A 13,603-nucleotide genomic window follows, 5' to 3' on the forward strand; every position below is an offset into this window, starting at 1 on the left:
CCTTGTGAGGGGCAGAGGAGGGGCAGGCACTGATCTCTTCTCTGTGGGGACCAGGGACAGGACCAGGGGGAATGGCCTGAAGTTGTGTCAGGGGAGGTTTAGGTTGAGGGTGGTTGGCACTGACCAGGCTCCCCAGGGCAGTGGGCACAGCACCAAGGCTGCCAGAGCTCCAGGAGGGTTTGGATGATGCTCTCAGGCACAGGGTGTGACCCTTGGGGATGGGCCTGTGCAGGGCCAGGAGTTGGACTCAGTGATTCTTGTGGGTCCCTTCCAACTCAGCATATTCTGTGATTCTGTGAATATTTCTGTGTAGAGAGCAAAAGATCTATGGAAACTAATCCACCTTCAAGATAAATAATTCAGAAACCTGCTACCCAGTTCTGAAAAGTCACTTAGACATCTTGGAGGTGAATATCACACCACTTCAGCTCCTAGTCAAGCAAATCACTTCTAAAAACTAAGTCTAACTTTTAAATCACTTGGTTATGGCTTTTAACAACAGCCTTCAGTCCTCCATCAACTGCAAAAGCTACCTTCCTGCATATAGGGCGTTACTCTGATTTGGATAATGTTTTGTTTTTATGCAGATAACACAACAGAAGTGCAGCACAGTGGACAGGGCACTGGAGTGTGGATGAAAACTTGCATCTCTTCTTAATGCTGTTTTTCACCTGCCCACAGCCTTGTAGAAAGTACTTCACTGTTGTGTCTCTGTTTCTGTCTACCCTTTGACTCTCCAGGTCACCAGTTATTCCCTACCAAGCTGTTATACACAGAGATCAATTTCAGTTAAGTTTGTAACTATTTCTGTAATAAAAAATATCAAGCAGCAACTATTGAGGAGAGCAAAATCTACAGCAGGGAACAGATAACCTAAGAATTTGACTCCTGGTCTTTATCTAGATACTAAAAAATGGTCACATTAAAAGGAGAGGAATGAACCTGAAAAATATTTACCAGTAGCCTTTCTCCTCTTTTGTACAATTTGTTGAAAATCACTTTAAAATGTCAAGGGCTCAGACAGTGAAGTGCAAAATAATTACATGAATGCAGTCAGCCACTGTTATCTTCTTACTCTAATATTAATGGATGGAAATGGAAAACTGCCACTGAATTTTCATTAATTCATTAGTTAATTATTGTAAAGCCCCATGAAAGTGCTAAGAATTATTATTACTTTTATTCCCAATAAATATTTTATAATGGCAGAGATGGACCTCCCACAATGACTTCTCTAGGTTCAAAATACAAAATTGGTGTGAAATGGCATTTATTAATTCTGTGTCATTCAAGCATGGACTTACCACCATGAGATACTGACACATCACCATAAAAGCAGCAGCTTTTCCCTTTGCTAACAGGTCCATTTAAGTGAACAGGGTTAGCTCTACTACTTGCCTAAAAGGAGCAAGGAGGGGAAGTGAGCCAAAATGTGGACAGCATTTGCTGCATACTGAGCCACATTAAGCCCTAACATAAATTAGCAGAACTCTCCCAGAAGAATCACTGAAGCAAAAGTGTCCTTCTGCCAGGCTGCATTTGACCCACCGTCCCTAGTTCTGTTGAATTTAATAAGATAAACATGTCTTTTCACTTCCTGGCTGCAGATAAAGCTGACAAAATATTCTGGAATCAGTCACCAATTTTAAGACTTAATCATTCAGCCAGCCAGACAAGTGGAAAAGAGAAGCTTTTCTCATTAAGTAATGTCTAAGGGAAAGTTTAAATCTGTATTCCAATACAACATCCTGATATTTGCTGCTGCAGGCCCAAAGCATGCAACGATGCATTGTGCATTTTAAAAGCTGTCTCGGGGAAAGAGATGTGCATGTTGACAGAAAACAGATCCTTTTTTTTGATAGATGTTTACACAGGAACCTTTGGCAGAGAACTGACATTCAGAAGTGTTTGCCACAGGATCTCTTTGTTTCTTTTCCGTTCTTACCATGCCCTGCTCCAAGCTGCAGTACCAGCATCCACTATTTTAAGTCAGGCATGATTTAGATGTTGCTTGCAGTGGCTTTTCTAAAGATCAATTCATCAGCTGAACTGGTTTATTTACATAAACTGTCCTTCTTGCCTAATTTCCCACATTATGCAATAGGACAATATGCTGAGATTGGGGTCTGGTGTTGAGGGACTGTGTAGGGGCTACACAACAGGAACACCTGATGCTATTCATGGCACTGGTAGTTTCCAAAATGAGAGACAGGTTAATGGAGAAGGAACATGCCTGTAACACCTACTGCCTCACTGTCTTCCACTGGAGAAGGAAATTTCCCCCCTTCTTTGCCAGGATATTTAACTGATCCACATCAAGGGACTGCAAGCCCGTGCATGTTGGGTAAAATCCTGTTACAGCCAAAGACTGAACTTCCCTTGAGCTCAGCCCCTCTATCCTTTCAAGTACAGTGCCTAAAAAAGTTGGTCAAACTTTTTAAAGTGTCAAAAATACAAAACTGACAACCAAGGCTGAAACTGAGGACCAATTACGGGAAAAGATGCACTTTTTCCATCTCCTTTCCTATTTTTCACTTGCAACTCGTGCAAGAGGAACCTGCAGCACCACCACGCTGCTCCCTCATGAGACTGGCACATCCCAAAGGTGTCAGCAGCAGCACAAGCCTGTAGAAATCCCAGCCACAAATGCCACTACCCCAGAGAACATAAGATACAGGGAGGCCACAGTGAACAGAGAAGAGGGCGGGGAGATGTGAAACCAGTAGCAGAGAATAAAACCAGAGGGAAGTTCAAGCGGAGTAGAAGAGTAGAATTTCTTCCTTCAAGATTAAACAAAAGAGAAGAGAAAAAAAAGCACAGGGAGAGAAGGCCTGGCTTATGAATTAAGAAAAAACAAACTCCCTTCCAAAATAATAGCTGTCTCATTCCAAGGCTGTGAACTCAAAGTATAAAAGCCAGCCTCAAAAGGCTTTATTCCTCACGGCGTCTTTTTCTACTCCTTCAAAAAACCAACCAGCAAACAACAGCAAAACACACACAAGAACTAACAAATACACAAAAAACCCCAACAAACACAAAAAACCAAACACCACAAAACCAAAAACCCAAGGGATCAGGAAGCTAAGCTGTACGTTTGCAGGGCAAACCAGTACTAGCATTAAGACTTCAAAAATAAAAAAAAAAATAAATAACCCTACAAATGAACTCCAGTGCTTTCCACATCTTCCTTTGTTCACTGTAGTCATGTTCAAGGAGGACTCCCCATTTCAGAGAAACTGTATTCATAACCTTCAAAATACTCCCCTTAAGCAGGTTACTTTTGAAACTTGAGAAACCAGACAAGGTGCTCAAGTACAATCTCCTTCTGTTTCTGGAGCAGGTAGATCTGATCAGATCTTTGGAAGGGGTGGGGGAAAGAAAAGAAAAAAAAGTGAAAAAATACTTTCTTACTGCTGACATCCTTCAAAGTGAACAACTCAAGGCTTTTACTGGGGGACAGAAATGAACACCAGCCTCCAATGATAGAAATTTCCATTTCAATTTGTATAATAACACATCACATTTAACTACAGGAATGAGGATCTCTCACTGACACCTTATGATGGCTTTGTATCTGTAAAAGCACTATTTCTGTGTGTTTCAATAAGTTTAGTTTGCAAATTAAGAGAGGTAGAGTGATAATGTAATACAGATCCATTAAGATCTTGGATCTAAATTTAAATATTAAGTTAATGTAAAAATATGAAACAGATGCACACCAGGACACTTGCAATGGCTATTCAAGTGAGTAGAAACTGCAGGTAGTCACTAAATATAAAAATTATTACAACAGACAAACATAAGTAAACACAAATCAAATAATCTACGAAGAAGAAAACATTAACCTTGGTGTGGTATTCATATGATCACTGGTATTAGTGCCAGGAATGACAAATGGGAGGGAAACAGTAACCAATTAATAAGGTACGTGCCCTTCCCCTAATTTATTTCTTTCCAGATGAATTCAGGTCTTCATTTTAGAAAAATAAAACCAGGAAATTACCTATTTGTTTTAAGATCAAGACTTTAAAGCAATAACATGTAAATCTCATGTGAACAGTTAGAAAGGAAATAATTTTTTGTAATAAGTAATCAAATTTAATTTGATTTTGTTACAATTATTATTCAAGATTTATACTAGTTTCTGGAAGCCTCAAATACTATAAATTCAAGAAAAAATTGTGTACTATCAATAACAACTACAATACAATACTACAATTAACAACAACTATAATAAAATACTACAGTATATATACACCATAAATAACACAAGTAGAACCAGGTTTATGCCTATTTCTCATCATGACAAAAGGCATCAGAAAGAAAAGTAACAAAACCACTGTCACAGGCAAGAACCTAAATCTAAAGTCTGGGGGAAGAAAGAAGGAATCAGGTGTGAAACACAGGCTACACGATTTCTGAAATCCTTTCTAGAGGATATTTGTTCCTAAGGAGCCCTGCATGCAAAGAAGATCATTTGTTTCTCAGGAGTACACTTGATCCTGCCAATTATTCCTCAGTTGTTGTTTATCCTAAACACCTTTCTGGGAATCGACTGTCTAGAGAAATCAAACCAGCTGATTGTCCCAAAGCACAAAAGGAGCAGTCCCTTCTCTCCCACTCTTAATTTGCTTATTATATCCACCTCATGAAAAAGAAGAAAATAAATCAAAACACTGATTCCTTTTCACAGCATCTTTCTTGGTCCTTTTCTGTGCACTTCAGGTAATTGCAGGGCATATTCTGCACGTGCTATGCCTTCAGCTCAAGCAGGCACCTTGTTTTATTCCCACCTTCTGAAAAAAAAGTCTTGGGATTTTTGTTGTTTGTTTGTACTGGAGGAAATGTTTGCTTACAACTATGAGGAAGCTAAACCAACACACCAGACTGAAGCTCTGGCACTATGCACTGCTGCAGCCCAGGACAAGAACAAACGAAAATATTCCACGTACGAGCGTCTGTACCGGCCAGGTGGAGCCAGCCTGGAGCTTACCTGTCCTGTAGCCTGTGTTGTTGAGGTACACTGCAAAGGTCCTTATTTCGTGCTGAGCCTGCCAGGAGGGAGAGGAGCAGTTCTCGTTGTTGGTGTAGGTGTTGTGGTTGTGGACGTACTTGCCCGTCAGGACGGAGGAGCGCGACGGGCAGCACATGGGCGTCGTCACGAAGGCGTTGATGAAATGGGCACCTCCCTGCTCCATGATCCGCCTGGTTTTATTCATCACCTGCATAGAACCTGGAAGAAGAAAAACATTTTGGGGAATTGTTTTCTTGTTTTGGTCAGAAACAGCCACATAAGAGCTCCCGTCGTGTCACAGACCAGAATGAAGCACGAGCACTGTGGTCTCGGAGTGAACCCAGATCCAAAGAGATCATTCTCCTGCTCAGTGAAGTTCTCCCATTGTTCCAGTAAGGACTAAATACTGAAGTCGTAAGTTAAGATATGCCTCAAGCCTGCTGGCATGGACCATGATGCTTCTTTCATTTCTCTCTCTCTCTAAGTTCAAGATTTACTGCTGTAACTTTCTGCTCCTTCTCTGCAGCCCTTCTGGAGCCACCAGGACTGTTCCAGTAGCTGAGGGAGAAATGCACTTGGTGCAGCAACCCTGACCACAGCTTGCATGCTCCTGAAGTGTTATTTAATCTTTGGTTTTAAAATCAACCTGATGCACTAGCCTTTTGTGACAACGTTCTGCAAAAGCCTGAGGGCTGTAACCACAGGATCACTGAGGCTGGAAGACTGTTTAGTCCAACCTACTGCTCAAGCAGGGTGTGCTAGAGTTGTTCTCTAAATAAATTGTTCTCTCCCTGTTGTGAGGTATTAGGAGATAAGGATTTCTGTACTTGTCACTGAACCAAAGACAACATAAAGCCCTCAGAATAATTTCCATAACCAGTCCACTGTGTTCTATCCATCTGCTTCACCCCTTCTGATAACAGTATTACCTAAAACTATTTACATTTTCTTAGGCTTGGTTCTGCAGAATCATATCATCAGATGACTGCTGGGGACAGATAGCCATGTATTTCACAACCACCATCTAAAAACAAACAAGCAAGTTCAACTGGCAGGGACTTGGATAAATGGGGATAACAGGAGCAAAAGTCTTTTTGCCAGCAATTACTGAAAGACACGCTGCTGCCAAATGGTTGTTCTGTTTATTTAAGACAAGGCTTTGGTCGAAGCCTTGCCTCTTTACACCATCTAGCTAAATCTGGATCCGTACCAGAGCTCTTCCTAAGCCCAGAAAAACCAAGGATCAGAGAAAAAAGAACTTTAATTTCTCATGTCTATCAGTGCCTGACAGTCAAAACTGCATCAGAGCGAGCCATGAAAAATTTTCCTCATCTAAGAAGAATTTCCATTTGCCAAAGAATTTGTTGTGGTACCTGCCATAAGCACAGCCTTGCAAAGGAGAGGAAACCTGTCCATCATCAACCCTGTTCTGAGCAGGGAAAGCCACCATGGAGATGAAGGTGTGGTTTCATGCCACAGTAGGGCTGGGGGGAACTTACCCAAGGTTGACTTGGATTAACAGTTCAGCTTTAATCAATGCACCCTGCAACCATCTGGCACAAACTATGTTGTTTCTGTCAATACTGGGTTTAGGTTTCTTCTAAGCTCTTTAGGCAGGGATTTCATTATGAAATGGCAACAGTAAGTCGATTGATACAGGGCACATTGATAAAACCAGGAGTCAAAACCTAGAGGGAAAATGGTCATAAGCCACATAGGAAATCTGACTCTCTGGCACCATGAAGGAAGGCTAATTGCTACTGTAGATCATTTTACCTAAAAGCTGCCATGGTATTAGTTTACTTGAGACCATTCTCTTGGAATGAGTTTTAAAAAAAAACAAAAAAAAAAACCAAAACAACAAAAAAAAATCTGTTTGTGCATTTCTCAGGTCAGAGCACACCCCTGCCACATCACTTTGTGACAAGAACCAAGGCAGGTTATTGCACCGCCCCCTTAGAACCTGCTAAACTTCACATACCAAAAAGGAGTTCCTGAAGGAAGCCAGATTTATTTATTTTTTTGTTTCCCTAGCTGTGGGATAAGTGTTAGCGCTTAAAAGTACTAACAACACAGCTAACAATTATAACAGCCAATTATACACTCTGTGAGCCTGAAAACTGTGGATGTTTCCTCTGTGTTGTCTTATGAGATACGGCCCAAGCATAAACAGGCAGTCCGAAAGAATGTTTTGTCTTGCCAATACTGAAATACAATTTAACAACCCCTTTAAAAGACAGAGGCATCTGTGCATAAATAACAGTACATGTTAAGACTCCCCTTGGGGACAGTAACCTCCTTTAATAAAACTGCTGTAATGACAAAGCCCTATATATCAACAGTCTTTAGCACAAAAACATATGATCTAATCTGCTTCCCCAGCCTGAGAACTAATACAGAGTGACAGACCAGTGGAAGGTAAAAATCCAGCATACTCTTCTGTATAATCTTAAATAGGCCAGCTTTAAATATTTTAAACAGCATTAAACCAGCCAACCAAAACTTATTTTCTTCCGCTTGCCTCCGACACAAACATAAAATTGTGAGGAAAAAGTAGAAACTGTTCTTTCTGTGGCAGATTAGCTATGTGTTAATCAGCAACAGGAACCTCACCACATCACCTTTTGAGCTGGAAAACCTTCTCAGGTTTCATTGGTAGATGTACCATGGGAAGCAGCAGTTTGAAGTGTCAATATTTAATTCAGAAAATATTCTGTTACCCATCTAAACCCACTGATAGTAAACAAAAATTTAGCAGTTAAAAGTGAAATTTCTAAGCTATTTTAAAAAAATCCATTAGACTACTGTGAAAATATGAAAGTTGAATCAATTTTATGCATTAAAGTTGCTCATTGAACAAAGCTAAGCAAAACCTATGTTAAACTTCCACTTGAAATTTGTGTGCTATCCATAACTTTGCTTAGTGTATCTTCACAGTTCACTTCAGGGATAAAGCTAATATATTGACTAATATTAACCAATTATATATAGTTGAGAAAATATACCAATTATTTATGAAATAATACTGAAGTCCTTATTAGTTGTGTTTTGCTGTCAGAGGAAATAATTTACATTTAGAAAGCTCCAACTGTTGAAGAACTTGTATTAAGTACCAAGTGACTTGTCTACTCTGAAGCACAACTTATGAAGTGGTATCCACACACAGATAAGCTAACTGAACCCCAGAATGTTAATTAATTCTCTTTTTATCCTATTTGAACCTCATTAGGCACAGCTGTCACATCATTTCCTTTTTTCCTCCTATTTAACAAAGCCCTAAAGTCCCAATTTGCCACGTATGATAACCAAGAAAAATTATCTTCCAAGCCACTTTTATAGGTTACAGAGGAAGACCTAGGAACATACAAATCACCCCTCACTCACATTTCTCTACAGTGGCTGAAACACCTTCTAAATAACCTCTGAGATCATGAAATAAGATGTTTTTTCAAACCCTCAGCAATATGGTAGATAAACCTAATTAAACTGGAGTTGCTGAGTCCATCACACAGGGGACATCAGCATCATAGTAACTTGGATCTGAAGGGCTCTAATAGCGAAAAAGGAAGTCTTTATTTCTAATTAATTCTTCCTCCTTGTCACTATATTCCTCTTCTTTATATTATGTTTGTCAATACAACTCTTTTGATTGGACAGTCTACCAGGTGTAGATCTTTCAGTGGTTCTTGGTGTTCTCATTTGTTTTCTCCCAATTGTATCCATTACAATTTACACTCATTGTCCTATAATCTACAGATTCTGCATCCTATTCATCAGCCCCTCATCAGCCTTTTCCTTTTTCAAATACAACACTGAGGTTTGGCTTCCCAAGTAAAACTCATGGTTAACAGTAATGGGAAGGTAAAGAGTTGTACTCCTTTCCCGAAAGGACAACATTCTCTTTCTGGTAAACTCCACCTGCTGCTGGTACATTGTTAAATCTATCTGTAAATAAATAAAGGAAAGCCTGTCAAAGGCACTTGAGATCGTGTTGTATTCCCTTTCACCTCAAAAGGAGCTACAAAAGAACAATGGAAGCTACAACACCCATCAGTTACAGAATATCCTTATAAACAGATGAAATCTTAGTTATTCACAGCTTTCCCTGCTACGCTTTCATAGCTTCCAACTTTTCCTCAGCTTTTATTTGTAATTCATATCTTGTTTTCATCTTTCATAAATGCACTAACCACAATCGCCACAAATGGCAATTTTGATTAACTTGGACAGCTCAACAGACAAGAATAAAAATTAATTCCAACAAATATTGGGTCTCCCAAAGCCATTAGTGTCAAACGAGGAATATCACATCTTAGCTTCATCAAATGGATTTTCCTTGGTGAGATCCTAATTTGTGTGGACACATGCCCATTATCCTTGAAACTGGAAAGCATCCTGTTATCAGAGAAGAGAAATATCCTGCCCAGTGGACTCAGCCAATTGCATCACAAACACACAGGTCAGCAGAAAACAGAAGATGATAAATTTTTTAGGACCACCTTCTGAGCCTGCAAGATAATGTACTTAGGTTCTTTGATACGTTACTGGAATTGCTTCATTTGTGATCCAAATAACCATTAAAAAAAGTGACAACAACAAAAACCTCTTCTGATCCTACTAACTGGAATTGCATTTACATTTAGTGAGGCTTTCTCACCACCTTGGAGAAGAATGTGACACCTATGATACTGCAGACATGCAGTAATACTGGTGCAAAGGAAGCATCTGTAAAAATGCTGCCCTGTTGCTGTGATCAACTTCTCAACAAGATAAGTAAATGTATGAGTAATACAAGTTGATTAATTTTATGTTCTGTTTCCTCTGTGAGGTCCATTTTCCAATTTTTCCTACCCACACCAGAAATCTGATGCAGTAAAATCTGGTGTCAAAAAACAAACCAGACCACACACACACACACGAGTTCTCATTTTTCAGATGATCCAGGCTTTGTACCCACTTAAAGGCATAATTCTAATGCAAAACCATTAACGTAAACTGGTTTGTGTTAATCACTTCTCATAACTACAGACAACATTTGGTAAAGTACAAGCTTGTTCAGGTAACAGAACAAAACCCAAACTCTGTCAGTTAATTCATTATTCCAAATCATTAAGCAAAGCATGTGTTTAATCTTCATCTCCTTTCTTCAACAATTAATATAGTGTTGAATAACACAGCAGAACCTTTTCATTCTTTGACACTTTGGTCAGTAATTAACTACACATCCAAATGGACAACAAGAAGAATAGTATGACTGTGTTACGTAGCATTTAAGTAAATAAAGATTGTATATGTAATGAATGTCTGCAATTACACAAAAAAACCCTGGGCCATTACATGATATAATAATCAGTTATGAATTTAAACCTACTGTCTTGGCATGCAGCTTCCCAGACTATACTTGCCATTGCCAGCAGCAGAGTTTAGGTGTTTAGATGAAGACAGATAGGCAGAAACCTTGTATTTCCAAAAAACATGAAGTTTAGCATTCTGAGACTGACTTTTGCTGTCCTTGAATTGCATCCAGACAAACATAAAGGCACGTTTAAACTCGTGCTTCCTATCATTCTTCAAACTGGAAAAAAAAAAAAAAAAATTCTCATTTTGACCACGAGAATCCAGCTCCAAGGAAAAGCAGTGCCACACCTGTTAGCTGAAATTTTCTTAACACTGGGCTCTTACCAAGTTCTACATCCTGATCATCAGTAAGAACAAGGATGATGTTTGGGCGGATGTTTCTACGGTCTCTTTGAAATCTTCCCTTCAGACGCTGATTTAACAGGAAAGCTGAACTTCCATCCAACAGTGATAAAACAGTCATCATGAATAATCCAAGGACAACACTATGCTGTGCCATGTTGTGCTGAGTTAATGTTCTCTCTGAACAAGGTAGGTTTAATGGCTTCTATTTCTTTTTCGTTTGCAGGTCTCCTATAAGGGAGAGGGAAACAAGTTTTTATCTATACTTTGACCCCTCTGCTCCCCCCAAAGGAACAGCAAGGTTCTCTCCAAAGAAGCAAAAAGCAGCATACTTGAAATAATCTAACTCCAAAGGAAAAAAAAAAAACCAAACAAAACCAAACCCACAAACAACAACAAAGTAAACAAATGTTTTCTAGTGCCAGTTAGAAGCAGAAACTTGGAAAAAATCAGTTCATAATCTGGCAGCAGGTTTTCACAGGGTATCAAACTCTTTTGCTTTGATACATATAAAGAGCAACCTTCTTTCTTAAGGGATGGTTTCAAATGACATTTTTGTTTACTGCATCAAAAGTTGAAGAGAAAAAAATAACTGTATCTATCAATATTTTTAAACAGGACTGTAGTAAAATTTACTGAGTTAACAAACAACACACTTGCAAAATCAGAGAATCCTCAGATAGAAAACTTGTTATACACTGATTTATCTCACACATTTCATTAGAGAGCAGAGCTGCCCAGATCTTGGAGCTATGGTGTGATGCTGTTTGAAGTCTACTACAGCTTTGATGTTACTGCAGTATCCCTTCAGCATTTCTGTTGGTTTCCAAGATTATATATATTTTTTTAACACCATTATTATTAATGAACACGTTTGAAAGCCCATTACCATTCGGGAATGGATGTACCACAGTGATTTGCACATTGCCTGTGACTTCTCTCCGTGATAAATACAATGCCCCAAAATTGACTTGACTGCAAAGCAGAGCACATCTAACTGGTACTGCTCCTGTTAACAAGTCAATAAAAAATTCTTACCAATTCCTACAAGGAGATTACAAGAAATGAATAAGCATGCTGAAGAATTTCTGAAATCACAGTTTTGCTTAGTGATCTACTGGTATAAAGGGATTTTCTCTTGCTTTCAGAAGTCAAAACAGTACAAAAATGTACTGAAAATATCAAGTACTAATTATTTCATCACATCCAGTAATCAAGGATTCAGTTTTTGATGAATTCCCTACTTGCTCCTTGGCTTTTCCTGGACTGGTGCCAGTGATCTCTTGTAAGAGAAGTGAAAAATCTATTAAAATTGACACAAGAAAGATAATTTGCTTTTTGTAAAGACCAGAAACGCCTGAGTAGAAAGAACCTAGCACAATGTGTTTCAGCCAAAGAAAAATGTTGGCTCTTTTGCCCCTAGAGCCACGTGGGAAAACAGTTTTTACTCCAGCAGATTATTTCATAGCCACATTATTACTTCACCTCCATCAGCGACTGTTCTTTGAGATAAACTTTGATTAAGAAAGTTCTCCTGCAACAGCAAAACCACTGTTCTGAAAAAGTTTCTGTGCTTATATAAGAAATGCACATTCAATTTTCATATAAGTCAACAGATATGTAGCTATAGTGTGATAGAATATTTATTAAGGCTGCTTTCCAAAACTGTATACTAGTGGGGTTTTTGAGGAAATGAAAAATCCTCCTTCCTTACTTAGTCTGTCCAGTGAGTTTCACAGGGAGGTGAAATGAACTTTTTTCACAGAAACTAAAAATTGATTTTGAATATCCCAGCTCTTGTTCCAACAGGTAGGGAAAGAACTTTCAAAGCTTACAGCTACAGCTTTAGTATTTCTGCTGCTGCCCAGAGATTTGCCAGGCTATTGCAGCAGAAACACTGACAAGTCCAATCAATTTTCACTCCTGGTACTCAGAATTCCATCTGCAGCACTACAACTGGGAAGAATCGTGTCAATGTGTTGCTACTGTCCAGAGTAGCCAAAAGCAGCTTGAGAGAGAAACTTGGACCTGTTTCAAAAGGAGAGGACAGAAAGCAAGCTTGTTTAGCAGGCACATATTCCTGGACACCAGCTTTTTGGGGGAGGAGGTAGAGAAACGGCTTCTGCTCTTCAGAAATTGCTACATATACACTTTGGTTAAAAAACTTAAACTGACAATAGAGATGTTTTCATTACACACATTTTTCTGAAGGTCTAAAAGTTAAGGTGGGGTTTTATCTGCCTATTACTAGCCACTAGCTTCTCAAAATAATAGCATTTGCTGACTTTTCTTGCAGCATTTGGAAGGCTGCCCGTTTTTGTTATACCTGCTCATAACCACCTTCACTACAGCATTGTGCATTTAACCATCTTCTTGCATTTTTCTCACTTCTTTTAACCCAATGCACAAAGTAGCCTCACGACCTCATTGCCTCTTCCCCCTCAGCCTATCTTTTCCTCACAGTTTATTGCCCCCTCACTCACTCACTCACTCCATTGTAACTAAAAACAGAAGCTGTCCCATCTCAGAGAACTGCTCGGCTCTCTGTAAAATACTTAACACATTTGGGGATGTACACAAACTGCTATTCCACAGCTATTTTATCCACACTTGTATATTTATGGTTAATTAGTTATCTCTGAAAGGTTATTGCAGGTGGGAGAGAGAATTTTCATGTCAAGCACAACAGGCATCTTCCCCCAAACCTGTTATCTTTCTCTTGCCCCCTCCCTCCCACCACCCTGATGAATATTTTTCAGCTATTCTGATGTGTTATGTTCCTATTATTATCAGGGTAAGTACTGCTGGGAACCAATTCAAAGCATGTACTTATGTGCAAAACTCATACCAATAACTAGGTAAGAAAATTAAAGCAATTTTAGAAAATAA

At 39.1% G+C, this 13,603-nt stretch overlaps 1 protein-coding gene across 11 annotated transcripts in view; it reads right to left on the minus strand.

The window, feature by feature from the left end:
- Window positions 1-13,603, minus strand: part of SULF2 (sulfatase 2) — a 117,024-nt gene that overhangs the window by 46,439 nt on the left and 56,982 nt on the right. For 7 of the 11 annotated variants that reach the window (XM_051802749.1, XM_051802751.1, XM_051802755.1 and 4 more), the window contains 2 exons: window positions 10,697-10,945; window positions 4,994-5,233 (listed from right to left, as the gene is read on the minus strand). In XM_051802749.1, coding sequence (XP_051658709.1) covers window positions 4,994-5,233; window positions 10,697-10,871 — 415 coding nt within the window. In that variant the 5' untranslated portion in view covers window positions 10,872-10,945. Of the gene's footprint in view, window positions 1-4,993; window positions 5,234-10,696; window positions 10,946-11,603; window positions 11,774-13,603 lie in introns of those variants that run through there. The other 4 variants (XM_051802757.1, XM_051802758.1, XM_051802759.1 and 1 more) reach the window with 2 other exon arrangements.

Source organism: Manacus candei, unplaced genomic scaffold (assembly GCF_025592945.1).
Source record: "Manacus candei isolate 608988 ecotype Guabito, Panama unplaced genomic scaffold, ASM2559294v1 h1tg000057l, whole genome shotgun sequence".
NCBI lineage: Eukaryota > Metazoa > Chordata > Aves > Passeriformes > Pipridae > Manacus > Manacus candei.